The sequence below is a fragment of the Misgurnus anguillicaudatus genome, chromosome 1 (genome assembly GCF_027580225.2).
Source record: "Misgurnus anguillicaudatus chromosome 1, ASM2758022v2, whole genome shotgun sequence".
NCBI lineage: Eukaryota > Metazoa > Chordata > Actinopteri > Cypriniformes > Cobitidae > Misgurnus > Misgurnus anguillicaudatus.
Window position 1 is genome coordinate 29,130,862 of NC_073337.2, and position 17,517 is coordinate 29,148,378.

Below are 17,517 nucleotides of genomic sequence, written 5' to 3' on the forward strand. Positions count from 1 at the left end.
AAAAACAAATATTAACAAAAAATAATTGTATTAATGCTCACGCAATAATAGTGACAAAAATCAAATCAAAATGTACATTTCAATTTTAATTTTATGTTCTCTTTTATTGAATGCTTTTCATTTTCAACTTGTATGCAAATATTATGTTAATCAGTAGGTGGGGTTTACTTGGGAGTTTGAAGCAGTGTTGCCAACTTAGCGACTTTATTGCTACATTTATACAGATAGATATTTCTCTCATAGTTCATTTGAAAATTAAATGATTTAATTTAATGTAATTTTTAATTTGGCATTTAATTTGGGACATATTTTGTGATTTTTATTTTTATTTAAACTTAGAATTAATTAATTTAAAATAGGCAAAAAACCTTTCATATCTGATGAGTGTTTTAGATCTTAAAAGGTGGTTTTATTTTCTATATATTTAAATCTAATGCAGTATTAGACTTAGTGCATACTATGGGTTAGGAGAGATCTAAACTTAATTTGCTGTTAAAGGAACTTATGAAACAGCATTAAACATGAAAACAGAAACATGTTATTTGTTCAAGTTAAAACAACTGTGTTTTGCAAGTCAATTCAACCTACTGTTTTAAAGGGAGCATATCACGTAAATCTGACTTTTTCATTGTTTAAGTGCTATATTTGGGTCCCAAGTGGTTCTTTCAACCTAGAAAATGTGAAAAAGATAAACCCAGTAACTTAGTTTTGGTAAACCATTCTCTGCAAGCATGTGAAAAAATAGCTCATTGAAAATTGGTTCCTCTTGTGATGTCAGAAGGGGATAATACCGCCCCTTAATCTGCACTATCCATCCACGGCAGCTCATTTGCATTTAAAAGGACACACCCAAAAACTACATTTTCAAACTTACAAAGCAATTTTAACATGTTATAATAAATTATCTTTATGATATTTTGAGCTAAAACTTCACATATGTACTGGGACATCAAAGATTTATTTGACATCTTAAAAAAGTCTTGTGAAATGTCTCCTTTAAGTCCGGCCTATAAAATCTTAACATTATACATGACACTTATAAAATCAAGCTGAAATTGTTTAACTTCATTTTTTAAGTTAAAGTAACATAAAAATGTTTATTTGACAAAAAAATGCTGCGTATTATTTGCAGTGAGTGTGTGTAATTCTCCAAAACTTGTACTGTGTGTTTTTAAATCAAAAAGTCATGGGCAGAATATTTTTAGTAATTGAAAGTATTTTAGTATTATCCCAAGTAAAATAAAGTATATTTGAATGTACTAAAAATATACTTAAATAGATTTGTATTGCATTTTTGTGCTAAATATTTTTTATTTATTTAATGCATTTCTACTTTAGTGCACTTGTATAAAATTATAAAAAATATCAGTTATAGGGTACTTAAATGAATTTTAATTTTTCTTAAAAGTGTACACTTAAATGTTTATTTTAAGAACTAAAGAAAATGTGTACATACTAAGTGTACTTAAAGTGCATTTTAGTACACTTTTTCACATGGGATGAAAAGTTGTGATAGTAAGTGATTAAAAATATCTGTCTTCCATGTAAACCTTTAACTATCCATGTGCTGGGCAGCCCTGTTTACAATGAAATCTTATAGGTCCAAAGTTCACATAAGTGTATATTAAACATCAAATACATCATTCTGATTGGCTGTGACTGTGGGTGTAGGATTTGCGCTATCTATGTGGATTATGTGTCGCAATGTTTTGCTCTTGCGTTAGAAAATGTTGTAAATTAGAAATGGTGCCAAAATATTTTCTAAATTTAATTCTGTAGGACATCTTAACCGAGAAACATCTTCACAAGGTCAAATTCTTGACCAGCGGCCAAAGTTTCACTGCAATCCATAATATTTCAGTAACGCAAATTTCACACAATAATTGTAACCCTGCGATTCAAGCAGTATGCAGTGACTCCTCCTGGGGAGTTTGTTTAAGGCTCGGTTTATAAGTGTGAGGCGTTCCTGAGGGGTCACGCTTAAGTGCTACTGGGTGGAATCATCGGCAAGGTCCTGGACTCCATAGGAAACAAATCCGGCTGAGGTAAAGCGTAGGGATTCGTGTCTGGCCTGCCTCATGAATTTTAACAGATGTTAAGCAATGAATAAAACATTGCATATAAGGAGCACACACACAGAGATGGAAAGAGAGAGGGAAAGCAGAGTTAGAATGCTAGCGTCCTGCATACTAATTTTTTCACTTTTGAAAATATTAATAGTCTGTAATCTTTTCACTACAAAGAAGCTTTTGTGCAACATATGTTAAAGGTTCATTAGGTTTTAAGAGTGTATAATGAAGTGATAAACCCATTAATAGATTTAGAGGAGGAGCAGGGATACTGTATTTATCAAATTAAGATTGGATTTACATATTTATTACGTTACAAAAATATTAAAGGTGCCAAAGAATGCATTGAAATAATCTGTTCTAAATTGTTCTCTGATATCTACGTAGAAGGTTTGTGGCCTTATTAAGTGCAAATATTATAAAGAGATGGTTTTGCATGTCCATTTACAATCCTAGAATTCACCTTTAGAATGAAATGGTCTTTTATTACCTTATTTGAAAGGGTCATGAATAATAATGTTAAGCTTTGCTCTGATTGGCTGTTTTTCCTTAAGTAGCTCTGTGTGTATGTGTAAACAGATCTTATGTTTGAGTCTGGATCAGATGAAGAGACAGATTTTGAAGAATAATTAATTGTTTAGAGATTGCTAATGGACGTTTCTGATGGAAAGTTTGTGTTTTTTCAGAATGGACCTGCAAAATGTAACTATAACGTCAATAATCGAACTTCAGGCAAAACCCTAGCAAATAGCATTAACTAGCATACAGTACCAACTCAGCAGTCACAACTTTGTTTTTAGCATTTTAACAACATTGTACTTAATTTAATGTGTAATTTAAGGTTGAAGGCGTACATCATGACTGTAATGTCACCGTCAATGTTATGTTGAGATTGGTTTGTTTTGCATGCACGAGGTTTACATAAGAAGGGGGAAACAAATGCATTTGAGGTTCACGATATGTCATTACCATGTACAGAACTCTTATTATTCATCAATGCCTACATAAATACAGTTTTCCATTCTATGGTACCTTTAAAATAATCACAGTCACATTGTTAACCTATACTACATAACATTTTACATTTAATTTTCGTATAGGAACCTTCATGTTAATCTATTATTAGTGTCTCACTTCATTCTCTATCTCCAGAGTTTGTGAATCAGTATATCGTGTTCGGGCACTGATAAGGACTGTAGCTCACTTGACATTAGGACACTGTTCACTTATTATCCTGTTGCGCTACTGTGTCTCATACTGTAGCCAATAAAATACATTTGGTGAATAGAGCAATGAAAAACAACGTAACGTTTTTATGTGGAGCGACTGCTTATACTGCGTCGTTTGGAATTCGCCCTCCGTCTCTTTGTGCGTGCGCATTTAAGTGCACTCAGTAGTGCATACACGAAGAGACGCGTTTCAAAAAGCAAACGAACACAAAATCTTTCTGTTCTTGACAGGACACATACAAACTAAATTATCTCCACAGTATTCTTTTTCTAATAAAAACATTTGTTTATGTCTTACACAGCAAAAAAAAAAAGATTTTCAAGAAAAAATTCTCAGTATTTTGTCTTGTTTTCAGTAAAATATCAAAAAATTCTTAAATTAAGATGCTTTTTCTTGACGAGCAAAACGACCCAAGAAATAAGTCTAGTTTTTAGACCAAAATATCAAATTTAAGTCATTTTGTGCTTAAAACAACAAAAAAAATCTGACAATGGGTAAGCAAAATTTTCTTGAATTTAATGTTTAGAAATATATTCAAGATTTTTTTGCTTACCCCATTGGCAGATTTTTTTGCTTGTTTTATGCACAAAATCACTTAAATGTAACTAGACTTATTTTCTTGGATTGTTTGGCTCATCAAGAAAAAGCATCTTAATTCAAGAATTTTTGGATATTTTTGCTGAAAACAGGACAAAAATACTAAGAATTTTTTTCTTGAAAATCATTTTTTGCAGTGTAATGATTCGAGTCAGAAACCAGTCTGTGCTTATTTGGTCTTAAAGAGACAGTAACATCAATTAACATACTTAAGTCTGTGTCATAATCAAACAACCCAAGACAGAGAGAAAATCACTTCTGTAGCTTTAAAAAATAATAATTATATTTAATTTATACAATAAAGACAGTGTTATGATTCATTTAACATTTAATTTCAGACTTTATTAATGTTCAATTTTGTTCTTTTTTTATAAATGTTTGTAATTTCTTTATTTGTTGTTTAGACTTTTTTGCTGATCCGACCCGTGCCACAAAAACTGTAATGGGAATTTCGTGATCCGTCACACCCCTAGTAAAGTTAGTACAAAGTCATAGCATAAATGCAATGGTACTAATAATTGGCATAATAATTTCTTTCTGTGTTTCGGTTTTCGGCCTTGGTTTCCTCTTTTTCGGTTTTCATACAAGAATTTTAATTTCGGTGCATCCCTACAATTTATCAAACCATATTTGGTAATATCACCACAGACCCCCGCGGAGCCCTGGACCCCCGTTGAAGGCCCATGCTATACAGTAGATAAAAATGCCTTGACAGATCCTTAAATACATACTGATGCAGTACAGCAGTATTTCAAACATAGCTACGGGAAACTCACGGAGGACTAGAAAAACTTTTGTCAGCTTCCTCTTCTCCCTGGAGCGCTGCTGATGCAGGATCTGACTTATGAATAAGACGAGCACACAGGATAGCCGTCATACAAGCTTTACAAAAGACATACTGTTTCCTCTCTTCTTGTAAACACCACCCCCTCTATTCTATTCATCTCCTGTGTATGTGTGACACAGACAATCTTATAGCTGCTCGCCTCTGTTATGTGGTGTAGGAGGAACCCAAGTGCAGACAGAGGTGGATATAAACTAAAGACTTTTATTATACAATAAACAGAAAACAAAACCCACGAGGGGGCAAAACAACATAAAAGATATTAAATGAACACTCAACAAGACTATAACTACACTTAACACTAGACTGGGTGACACTAAACAATAAACTTGACAAAACACTTGATATATAAAACACTAGACTAGACTTGACTTTCAGACAGAGAACTCACAGGTATATGGAACAATGCACAAGCACAGGACAACAAACACAAGGATCTTAAATAGAGGAGAACTAATGAGGGCAACAGGTGACAGGAATCAAACAATAATGGGATAATAAATGAGGAAACAAGGGGGCGGGGTCAAGAGACGAGACTGAGAGCACATGGCTAGGAATAAACAAAGCCAGTGCTCTCACACAAAACATGGGTCTGTCATGGTTCTGCCACAAGACTAGATTAAACAAAGGACAAAATGGCAGAACCATGACAGAATCCCCCCCTTAGGGAGCGGCTACCAGACGCTCCCCAAGGGGAACACTAAACACGAGACATGACAGACTGACAGAAAGACAGACACCAAGAAAACATGATAAATATACACAGGGGCAGACAAGATAACATTACAAGAGGGTTGGGGTGACACAATAAAAACAACAAACAAGGGAGGGGGGGCGGAGGCAAAACAGAGTTCACGTGAGGAAGTCCAGGTAGGGTGGAGCTGGGTGGGCAAGAGGTCTTGGGTTCAGGGGTGGTGGAGGGCTTGGGACGAGGAGTCCGGGCAGGCTTGGTGGGGATCTTGGAGGGAACAGGCTTGGTTGGGGATGCAGACTGGGTAAGGGGAACAAAAGGAGGCAAGGTAGGGTTCCAGGGCATGGTAGGGGTAGACAAAGGAGCAGATGGGGGCGAGCCAGGACTCACAGGGTAGGAGAGAGAGTTCAGGGAAGACATGGAGACAGTAGCAGGGGACCAGGCAGACAAACAGGACGATGGAACACGGGAGGAAGCAACTGAAGGAGCCGGTGAGACAGGGGGCGCTGTGGCTGGCAGCGGTGACGAGACAGGGACGGTGACAGGGGGCGCAGTGGCCGGCAGCGGAGACGAGACAGGGACGGTGACAGGGGGCGCTGCGTCCGACAGCGGAGACGAGACAGTGACAGGGGGCGCTGCGTCCGGCAGCGGAGACGAGACAGTGACAGGGGACGCTGCGTCCGGCAGCGGAGACGAGACAGGGTCCGTGACAGGGGGCGCTGCGTCCGGCAGCGGAGACAAGACAGGGTCCGTGACAGGGGGCGCTGCGTCCGGCAGCGGAGACAAGACAGGGTCCGTGACAGGGGGCGCTGCGTCCGGCAGCGGAGACAAAACAAAGTCTGTGACAGGGGGCGCTGTGGGTGGCTGCGCAGACGGCAGGGGCTGCAGCGGTGGCTGCGCAGACGGCAGGGGCTGCAGCGGAGGCTGCGCAGACGGCAGGGGCTGCAGCGGAGGCTGCGCAGACGGCAGGGGCTGCAGCGGAGGCTGCGCAGACGGCAGGGACTGCAGCGGAGGCTGCGCAGACGGCAGGGGCTGCAGCGGAGGCTGCGCAGACGGCAGGGGCTGCAGCGGTGGCTGCGCAGACGGCAGGGGCTGCAGCGGTGGCTGCGCAGACGGCAGGGGCTGCAGCGGTGGCTGCGCAGACGGCAGGGGCTGCAGCGGTGGCTGCGCAGACGGCAGGGGCTGCAGCGGTGGCTGCGCAGACGGCAGGGGCTGCAGCGGTGGCTGCGCAGACGGCAGGGGCTGCAGCGGTGGCTGCGCAGACGGCAGGGGCTGCAGCGGTGGCTGCGCAGACGGCAGGGGCTGCAGCGGTGGCTGCGCAGACGGCAGGGGCTGCAGCGGTGGCTGCGCAGACGACAGGGGCTGCAGCGGTGGCTGCGCAGACTGAGGCTGAGGGTCCACAACACCTCTCCTCCTTCTCTTCTTGCGCGGACGTGGCGCAGATGATGTGGCAGGTGAGGTGAGGACAGTGGTGGGAGCAGCAGGCTCCGAAGAGGACCCCTCGGACGGCGACTCCCACGAAACCCTCCTCTCACGCTTACCACGAAGGTCAGGGGGCTGGACAGAGCTGGCAGGAACTGGAGTGGTGATCGCTGGGTCCTCCAGCGCCAGAACTCCCACGGTGAGACCCTCCGGGATGGCAGACAAAGGGATGGGACCAGCGGTTCTGGCTGGCTCCCTCCTAGAATTGACCCCGGGTCCAAACAGGAGAGGATCGTACCAGGTGGGACCTGGTTCAAGTACCACAGAAAAGCTGCGTCCTCTCCTCGCACAGCGCCGGTACATCCAGTCTGCTGGGTTCTTAAATGGCTTGTGCATTCTGTTATGTGGTGTAGGAGGAACCCAAGTGCAGACAGAGGTGGATATAAACTAAAGACTTTTATTATACAATAAACAGAAAACAAAACCCACGAGGGGGCAAAACAACATAAAAGATATTAAATGAACACTCAACAAGACTATAACTACACTTAACACTAGACTGGGTGACACTAAACAATAAACTTGACAAAACACTTGATATATAAAACACTAGACTAGACTTGACTTTCAGACAGAGAACTCACAGGTATATGGAACAATGCACAAGCACAGGACAACAAACACAAGGATCTTAAATAGAGGAGAACTAATGAGGGCAACAGGTGACAGGAATCAAACAATAATGGGATAATAAATGAGGAAACAAGGGGGCGGGGTCAAGAGACGAGACTGAGAGCACATGGCTAGGAATAAACAAAGCCAGTGCTCTCACACAAAACATGGGTCTGTCATGGTTCTGCCACAAGACTAGATTAAACAAAGGACAAAATGGCAGAACCATGACAGCCTCTTAATAATCTCATCATCCATGTGTTTGTTTACCTCAAAACATATTTTTGGGTACACTTTATTTTAATACGTAACTTTACAACTTCTTGTCAACTTTATTCTCCAAAGCTTAAATCCTACCCCTAACGTCTAATGACACAAAGTTTCACATGGGTGGAACTGACATCCAGACGCTCCCTCTTTCCTTTCGCTGAGTACAGTAAAACAAGCCAGTCGGGAAATGAAACCATTAACATTTCCCCTCTTCGTAAAAATAGCGAGGTCACCAACAGACAGCTGCAGCTTGCGTGAGGCTCGACTCCAACATCCCCCCCTTCACAATCCCTTCCGCCTCTTTTCGAAGCCGTCTCTTCCTACAACCCACTTCTAACATCTCAATTACCATCGGCCTGATGGGAAATATGCTAATGTTCAGCGCTATCGCTCGCCTGCAGGGAGATCACAGCTACTGCGGTGGGTTCGTTCTGTGCGAGGACAATAAATAGATGCCCTTCCCATTTCAGAGTAAGATAAGAGAGACGAGTGGTCATTGCATTTAAGAAGCTAATGTGTAACTTAATCATACTAAGTGCCTAAGACCTGTTCAGGTGGACCACATTAATGTTTAAATGTGCCGACTAGGGAATACGAGTAAAATCTTCAGATCGAGGCCTTGGAAGAATAGTGAAAGTTTCCCGTGTTACTGTAAAAAAAAACATTAAGTTGTTTCAGCCCATGCATTGCAAAAATTGATTTTCAGAAAAAAAATTCTTAGTATTTTTGTCAAGTGATGTTGTGCATAAAACAAGCAAAAAAATCTGCCAATGGGGTAAGCAAAAAAATCTTAAAAATTTTTCATAAACACTAAATTCAAGAAAAACATGGAGCAAAAATTAAATAAAGTTTCATTTCGTTTCGTTTAGTTTGAAACTATTTCGTGCACACGTAAAACTATCGCACGCGCATGTGAAACTATCGCGTTTAGTTTCGCATGCTCACATGAAACTTTCGCATGCGCACGTGAAACTATCTCCTGCGCGTGAGCATGCGAAACTAAACTTTAAAAAAATATTCTGCACATGAAGGTTCACGTGAGCACATGAAACTAAACTTTACATTTCTTTTACTCCAATGTCACACTAGGGGCTTGGTACAAAATCACTTAAATTTGATATTTTTGGCTTATTTTCTTGGGTCGTTTTGCTCATCAAGAGAATACAACTTAATATAAGAATTTTTAGATATTTTTACTGAAAACAACAAAAATACTAAGAAATATTTTTCTTGAAATTCATTTTTTTTATAAACAGTCGGTGGCTTTAAATGAATGTTTGTTGTTTTGTTTAAATACAAACTGGGTTGTTTCAACTCAAAATGTTGAATTTTTTCAAGTTAACAGAAATTTAATCAATTATACACTGCAAAAAATGATTTTCAAGAAAAAAAATTATTAGTATTTTGTTTTCAGTATAAATATTTAAAAATTCTTAAATTAAAATGCATTTTTCTTGATGAGCAAACTGACCTAAGACATAAAGTCTACTTTCTAGACCAAAAATACCAAATTTAAGAGATTTTGTGCCTAAAACAAGCAAAATAAATCTGCCAATGGGGTAAATAAAAAAAATCTTGAACATTTTTCAAGATTTGAACACTAAATTCAAGAAAATTTCAAGAAAAATTTGCTTACACCATTGGCAGATTTTTTTGCTTGTTTTATGCACAAAATCACTTAAATTTGATATTTTTGGTCTAAAAACTAGACTTATTTTCTTGAGAAATATTATAAGAAAAAAAAAAAAAAAAAAAATATATTATATAAAAATATATATAAGAAATATTTTTCTTAAAAATCCTTTTTTGCAGTGTGGTTGGTTAAAATATGGACAAAGCCACAGTCGGTGGGTTTAAATGAACAGCCCAGTCTCACGAAATTTCGTTATATAGTCACGTAATTTTTTGATTCTTTTATTTGTGATATTATCTCAAATTTCTGCGTTTTTTCGTGATCGTATAACGAATTCCTGTTTTCTTGTGATTAGCATGTATTGGTTACTCAACTGTTTTGTCCTATTTTCTTACCATTGTCACTTCGGTTTAGGGTTAGATTTACATAAAATGACATCCCTACCCAAACCTAACTCTAACCCTAACACCAGGTGACATATCAAAAAATAAATCAGAAAAAATAGTATAAACCAATATATAAAGTGTCATTCTAATGCAAGCACCAAATCTAACCCTAAACCGAAGCGACAATGGTTTAAAAATAGGAAAAAGCAGTTGAGTAACCAAGACGTGATAATCACACGAAAACAGGAATTCGTTATACGATCATGAAAAAACGCGGAAATACGTGATAATATCATGAATAAAAGAATCAAAAAATTACGAAACCTTGTGAGACTCGGTAAAAATGATCGTATGTTGGTTTGTTTAAATACAAACTGGGTTGTTTAGACTCAAAATGTCCATATTTGACCCATGGGTGGAATTTAACTGAAATTTAACCAATTGTAGATCGAAACAACCCAGCATTTGTTTTTAACCCAGCATTGGGTCAAAAGTGATAAACCCATTTTAACCCTTTGTTGGGCCAAATATAAATAATAACCAAACATGTTTGTCCATTTTTGACCCAACTCTGGGTTGAAAATAACCCAGCATTTTTGTAGGAGTACCCCAGCATATACATATAGTATACAGTATACAGATTTAACATTGTCATAAATGATTGATAAAAACACACAATGCAAATAATCACAATGCAAGTCTTGTATTTTAATAGTACAATGAATTATTTCTATTTATTCATATACACTGCACCGGACTAAACAACTGCTTTGTATTTTTTTTTAATAATTCATATATTTTATGTCCATACCACAAGCTGTAACAAACTCCGAATGAATGTCTTCATCTTGTAGTCATTTAATCATGTCGCAAACATGGATTGTCTTTTAAAAAGTCCCTTATTGGTCCTAAAGCCAAAAAAGTAAAGGAAAAACACGTGTGGTTGTCATCTGGCCGACGACAGAACGGCAGAAGTTTGTGAGCGCATGCACTCCATCGGTCCTCTTCTCGAAACAAGAACTAGAAAATCTCCAAACCTAAACATACGGTCCGGCTGACCGAGAACGTAAACAGTGAGACATCGAATTTAATGTCCATGAAAATCAGGAAAAAGAAGAAACTGCAAGAAATTTCACTACACAGAAGAACAAATTTACAGCACAGGTGCACGAGTAACACTCTCTCTTTCGTTTTATCTTTTCTTTTTTTTAGCATTTTACAACTGAAATACATTTATAATATATAATTGACACATTTGAGTTTTAAAAATATGCATTTGTGAGATTCTATCCCCCGGTATCCCCTTTAATACAAAGCATATCTTTACAAAAAGAATCTTGTTGCATAAGTCACATGGTAAAGCAGGAATGAGTGCAGGCATTGAGCAGGAGCGCGATGATGTGTGTGTGTGCGTCAACACATTAAACTGCTCTGACATCAGTTTAAAGAATATCATATAAAACATTTTCTGACATTACACAATGAGCAATTCATTACTTGAGTGAATAGATTTTTGCTTTTGGGTGAATTTGGTTATATTTCAGTTCGAAATCAAAATAATATTACAGAAAATAAAGCTTGTTTTAAGAGCATTATTTTGTATTTATTCATTTTTTATGACAATTACACCCAGATGTAACCTTTTACAGTATATTTACACTAACACTGACTGGCTATGGATAATCTGAATGTTTCCATCCACCAATTTTAATGCGAGTTTTGGAATATTGCATAAAAAATGCTGAATGGAAACAACAAAATGAACAGAAATTTGCATAAAAAATAAATGTGCATTAAAAATCAGTGAGTCTAAAAAATGTATATCTGTCAAAAAGAAATGTGCATTAACTCTTTTCCCCACCAGCATTTTTTTTTTAAAAGTTGCCCGCCATTTTTTATGATTTTCACAAAAGTTTAATTCCAGAATGTTTTTCTTTAAATATATAAACATACAATATATCAAATTAAAGAAAAAAGCTTTAAAAAAATATTAATCCTACCGTCATTTGTTCTCGTTTATCACCTCTCAAATATGGGTAGGTTTCTTCAAAATAACAAATTTTGAGCAAAAAGCTGAGACAAAGGACTTTGTTAGAGATCAGATTCAGATCGATGATCAAAACATCCACATAGTTTTTATTTCACTGCAAAAAAATGATTTTCAAGAAAAAATTTACTTAGTATTTTTGTCTTGTTTTCAGTAAAAATATCTAAAAATTCTTAAATTAAAATGCATTTTCTTGATGAGCAAAACAACCCAAGAAAATAAGTCTAGTTTTCAGACCAAACATTTCCAATCTGAGTGATTTTGTGCATAAAACAAGCAAAAAAAAAAAAAAAAAAAAAAATCAAACCAACGTGTTTACCAATGGGGTAAGCAAATTTTTCTTGAATTTAGTGTTTAATAAAAATGTTCAAGATTTTTTTGCTTACCCCATTGGCAGATTTTTTTCCCCATTTTATGCACAAAATCACTTAAATTTTATATTTTTGGTATAAAAACTAGACTTATTTTCTTGGGTCGTTTTGCTCATCAAGAAAAAGCATCTTCATTTAAGATTTTTTAGATATTTTTGCTGAAAATAAGACAAAAATACTAAGATTTTTGTCTTGAAAATCATTTTGCAGTGTGTTTATGGATCAGTGGATGCTTCAGTGTTTTATAAGTTGGGTAAGAGCGCCACCTAGTGGATAATAGCGTAAATATGGATTGCCGCAAAAACTCGTAATTGGCAGGGGAGCCTTTTCTCTTAATTGACGAGATAATTCGTCACTGGCGGGGAAAGAGTTAACAGCGATGGAAAACATTTACCAAATAAAATCTTGCATGCGCATTAAAAATAGTCGTAATTGGGGTGTGATGAGACGGCATAACTGGACTAACCAGTTGAAGCACAAGTACTTTATTATACACTTAAAAGACTTCTCCTATTGCAGAAAAGTTATGTTTCGTTCTCTCGGATTGAATGGAAACTGTGCTTTATTCGCAAATGTTTTATGGGATATTTGGATGGAAACATAGCTACTGAAAAGAAACTGACTGGACGATGTGTTGCCATATCTCAACTTGATGTCATTCCTCAGGAGAATATTTGCTTTTTTATATTTTTACTTGTTTAATAAAAAAGTTAAATTCTGGGCCGGCTAATGTTCTGGCGTGTTTCAGCGTTCACGACAACATGCACAGTAGAAATTTAACAAACATAATAAATAAGTACAACGTTTTTCTTTTCACAGTTAACTCGCAAACATTGGAGTATAAAACGGAATGACTAGTATTCAAGTCCGCATACGTCTGCTGTCAAAGTGAGACAAAAAACCCTCCAGATTTTGAAACACAAAAGGCTGCTTCCCTTTCCCGTCACCTCTGCTTTGTACTCGAGAAAAGGAAAAATCAACATTCCATCAGACCGGGCAAGAAGTGAACACGACATGATTTTCTGGTTTATCATCTGCAGCAGCCGATTCACTCTGTAAAAGCCATTTACAGAGAAAACGAAAAACCTTGCTATTTAACAGGGGGCTCAAAGTTCGAGACAGCTGCAAATCAATACCGTATAACTAGGCAAAGTATTGACACACACACATCCACGCACTCCCAGACAGCCAATCCTTATTGCTCATGCCGAATTGGAAAAAAGACAAAGACTTATGAATGCAAAACATGCAAGAGATTGGTCTTCATCATACACGCACGCACACAAAAGCATTCGACCTCGTACCCTTGTAGAGCCCAGCTTTACTTATTAGTATCAAAAGTATCGGTGTGTAGAGGTGTCTAAAAGCTGTCTAAATATCATTACTGTAAAATTTGCTGGTACGCTCCTTATTCCTCACAAATAGCTCTTAGACCTTATTAAATTTAAGACAACAAATTCGAAGACACACAATACTCAAAATATAATATTAGAAGCTGCAATAACCACAATGGTAATTATGGTTATCATTTCCTTTTGTGTGTTGAGTGAAAGCCTATCGGGGCCGGGTGTGAGTCACATGACGCATGGGCCTAGATGCGGAGCTGACATCCCGGAAACAGTACAGCAGAGCCACGGACAGGAGTCGATTAAAAAAAGTCCAGCTACGGCCCGTCCTGCCGCAACGCCTACTCCATTACACTAGGGGGCTCCATCGATCCCGTTCCAGTGTCCACTCGCCAAATTAAGCGGCTAATGGTCACTGCGGTTGGTTTATAGCGCCGACACCCTGACGATGTTGCTTCGCAAGAAGTCGGTCGAGCTGGTGGAGTCTCCGCCGTCAGGCGTGGTCACAGGCGGAGTCGGCATGCTGATGACAGCGGCAGTAATGTAGGGCTGCTCTTCGGAATTAAGGGGTAGCGTTTCCTCGAACTTGGCATTGAGACTGGAACGACTGCATTGAAGAGAGAGGGGAAGAAGGAGGGTGAGAATGATAGCCAGCTGATGGGTAAATTCCCACAGCTGTTGTATGGAATCACGATAGTGTTCCCAGAGTATGCTGGCATGGGGGGAGTGCCACAACCGGAGCTTTGCAGGATTCCAACAGCATGAATCACTATGGGAACAATTCCACATGCACAATTCCAGGCTTACACGGAATCTGCAGTCAAGAACTTGACAAAAATCTATTCAGATTTCCACACAATGCATGTATTAATACTAATACTAATACTAATACTTATACTACTAAAAATAATAATCATCATCATTCTACTACTACTACTACTACTACTACTACTACTACTACTACTACTACTACTACTACTACTACTACTACTACTACTACTACTACTACTACTACTACTACTACTACTACTACTACTACTACTACTACTACTACTACTACTACTACTACTACTAATAATAATAATAATAATAAACAATAACAATAATCATCCTCATCATACTAATACTACTAATAGTCATACTACTACTACTTCTACTACTACTAATGACACTACTACAATAATAATAATAATAATAATAATAATAATAATAATAATAATAATAATAATAATAATACTGTTGTTGTTGTTATTATTATTATTATCATCATCATCATCATTTTAATTATTATCATTATTTTTACTATTAGTATTATTTTTTGTATAATAATAACAATAATTATCATCATCATCATCATTATTATTTGTATTAGTCTTATAATTTTTATTATTATTATTATTATTAGTGTTATTATTATTATTATTAGTAGTATCATCATCATCATCATCATTATTTTAATTATTATCATTATTATTACTATTAGTATTATTATTAGTATTTGTGGTATAATAATAACATTATAACATAATAATGATAACAATAATAATATGTATTATTATTATAAGTGTTATAAGTGTTATTATTATTATTATTATTATTATTATTATTATAAGTGTTATTATTGTTATTATTATTATTATTATTATTATCACATAATAATAATAATAACAATAATAATAATAATAATATTATGTATTATTATTATTATTATTATTATTATTTTTATGTTATTGTTATACCACAAATACTAATAATAATACTAATAGTAGTAGTAATAATAATAATAATAATAATAATGATGATAATAATAATAACAACAACACTAATAATAATAACAATTATTATTATAAGACTAATACTATTACTAATGATGATGATGATGATGATGATGACAATTATTATATTTATATATATATTTATATTTATATTATTATATATTATTATACCACAAATATTAATAATAATACTAATAGTAATAATAATGATAATAATTAAAAGAATGATGATGATGATGATGATGATGATGATGATGATGATGATGATGATGATGATAATAATAATAACAACACTAATAATAATAATACAATTTATAAGACTAATACTAAAAATAATGATGATGAAGATGATAATTATTGTTATTATTATACCAAAAATACTACTGATAATACTAATAGTAAAATTAATGATAATAATTAAAATTATGATGATGATGATGATGATGATGATGATAACAACAACAACAACAGTAATAATAATAATAATAATAATAATAATACTTTTTATTATTATAATAATAAAAAACTGTCAGTAGACAAATTATAAAAGTATAACATTTTATAATAATAATAATAATAATAATAATAATAATAATAATAATTATTATTATTATTATTATAATTATAATAATAATAATACACTATGCATTGAGTTCTACATACTATGCACTACAGACAACATACACTGTTAAGTGTATTTTTTTGCAACTAATTTGATCATTTTGAAATAAATAAATCAGCACAAGTAGAATATTTTCCAGCTAAATGCATATACTGGAGCATTGAGTCAGACCCATGCGCACATAATGACAAAATCCATCCTATTTACACCCTGCTAACAATAAAAAACAACAGTAAAATGATGCATCTGCTTCCACTTGGACTCTAAACCCAGGCAATGTTTTCCCTGTCAATGTTTGCATAAATGTTTGTGTTTATAAAGGTGGCTGGTTTTAAGGACACATCTGTTGATAAGTGTCCTGCAGAGAGAGATAGACGCTCACAGCTGGCCATGTGTTTATGTAAAGAGTGTGTTTGTGTTTGGGTGCACCTGTTGCTCAGCGGTCTCTCTCTGATCTGAATGGTGCTGAGCTCCTGTATGCTTCCTCTGCGGCCTCCTGTCATGTTTGAATTGGGAACGTTGAAGCTCTTGCGCTTGTTCCTGCGCGAGCAGCAGGAGGACAGGCCAGGCGGAGACGAAGACATTGACGAAGAGCAAGACATGGGTGGCTTCGTCATGGTAACCTCCATAAAGTTTGTCTCATAAGTCTGCTCGTCTACAAACTCATGATTCTAGGACAAACAGAGAGAAAATTAGGTTTTTGTTACTTCATTCTCAACTTTTACGATAATTTTTTGCGATTAATCACGATTAATTGCATACAAAATAAAAGTTTGTGCTTGCATAATATATATGTGTGTGCACTGTGTGTAATTATCATGTGTATATACAAATACATACATGCATGTATACATTTAAGAAACATTTAATTCATATATAAATTTGCTTTATATATGTAGGAAATATTTACACAAACTAAATGTCTTTTTCAGGCAACGGTCAGTATTTAGTGTGACCTCTCTTGGCACGAAACACATCTTGAGCTTTTTTGAGGAGACTGAAGTCATGAAGTCATTCGATTAGAATGAGAAATTAGGATTTAATTTTACTTGACACTTATATAATGCAAAAACAAACTTTTATTTTGTATGCGATTTATCGCGATTAATCGTTTGACCTACCTATTTATATAATGTTTTCGTTTTTTTCAGAAAACAAGACTTAAAATCTTGTGACATTTTGCTTATCAAGTTAATGTATCTCGATTTATAATATATCTTGTTTTTATACTGGGAATGAGTATGTTTATTTATTTATTTTTTGCACAACGGCAAAGCAAATGTGAAATTAAGACGAAATGCAAATGGCAAATATGTTCATCTTGTTTTATTTTAATTTATAGCATAAATATAGGGCTGTCAAACGATTAATTGCAATAAATTGCATACAAAATAAGTGGATGAAATTAGGATTGAATTTTACTTGACACTTATATAATGCAAAAACAAACTTTTATTTAATTGTTTGACAAACCTATTTATTTAATGTTTTTGTTTTTGTTTTTTCAGAAAACAAAACTTAAAATCTTGTGACATTTTGCTT

The 17,517-nt window shown here is 36.0% G+C and overlaps 1 protein-coding gene across 2 annotated transcripts in view; it reads right to left on the reverse strand.

The window, feature by feature from the left end:
* Nucleotides 1-12,776: 12,776 nt before the first annotated feature.
* The window catches only part of kcnd2 (potassium voltage-gated channel, Shal-related subfamily, member 2), a 149,398-nt gene continuing 144,657 nt past the window's right edge, over nt 12,777-17,517 (reverse strand). For both annotated transcript variants that reach the window (XM_055189884.2, XM_055189885.2), the window contains 2 exons: nt 16,405-16,646; nt 12,777-14,185 (listed from right to left, as the gene is read on the reverse strand). In XM_055189884.2, the coding sequence (XP_055045859.1) occupies nt 14,005-14,185; nt 16,405-16,646 (423 nt within the window). In that variant the 3' untranslated portion in view covers nt 12,777-14,004. The remainder of the gene's footprint in view (nt 14,186-16,404; nt 16,647-17,517) is intronic.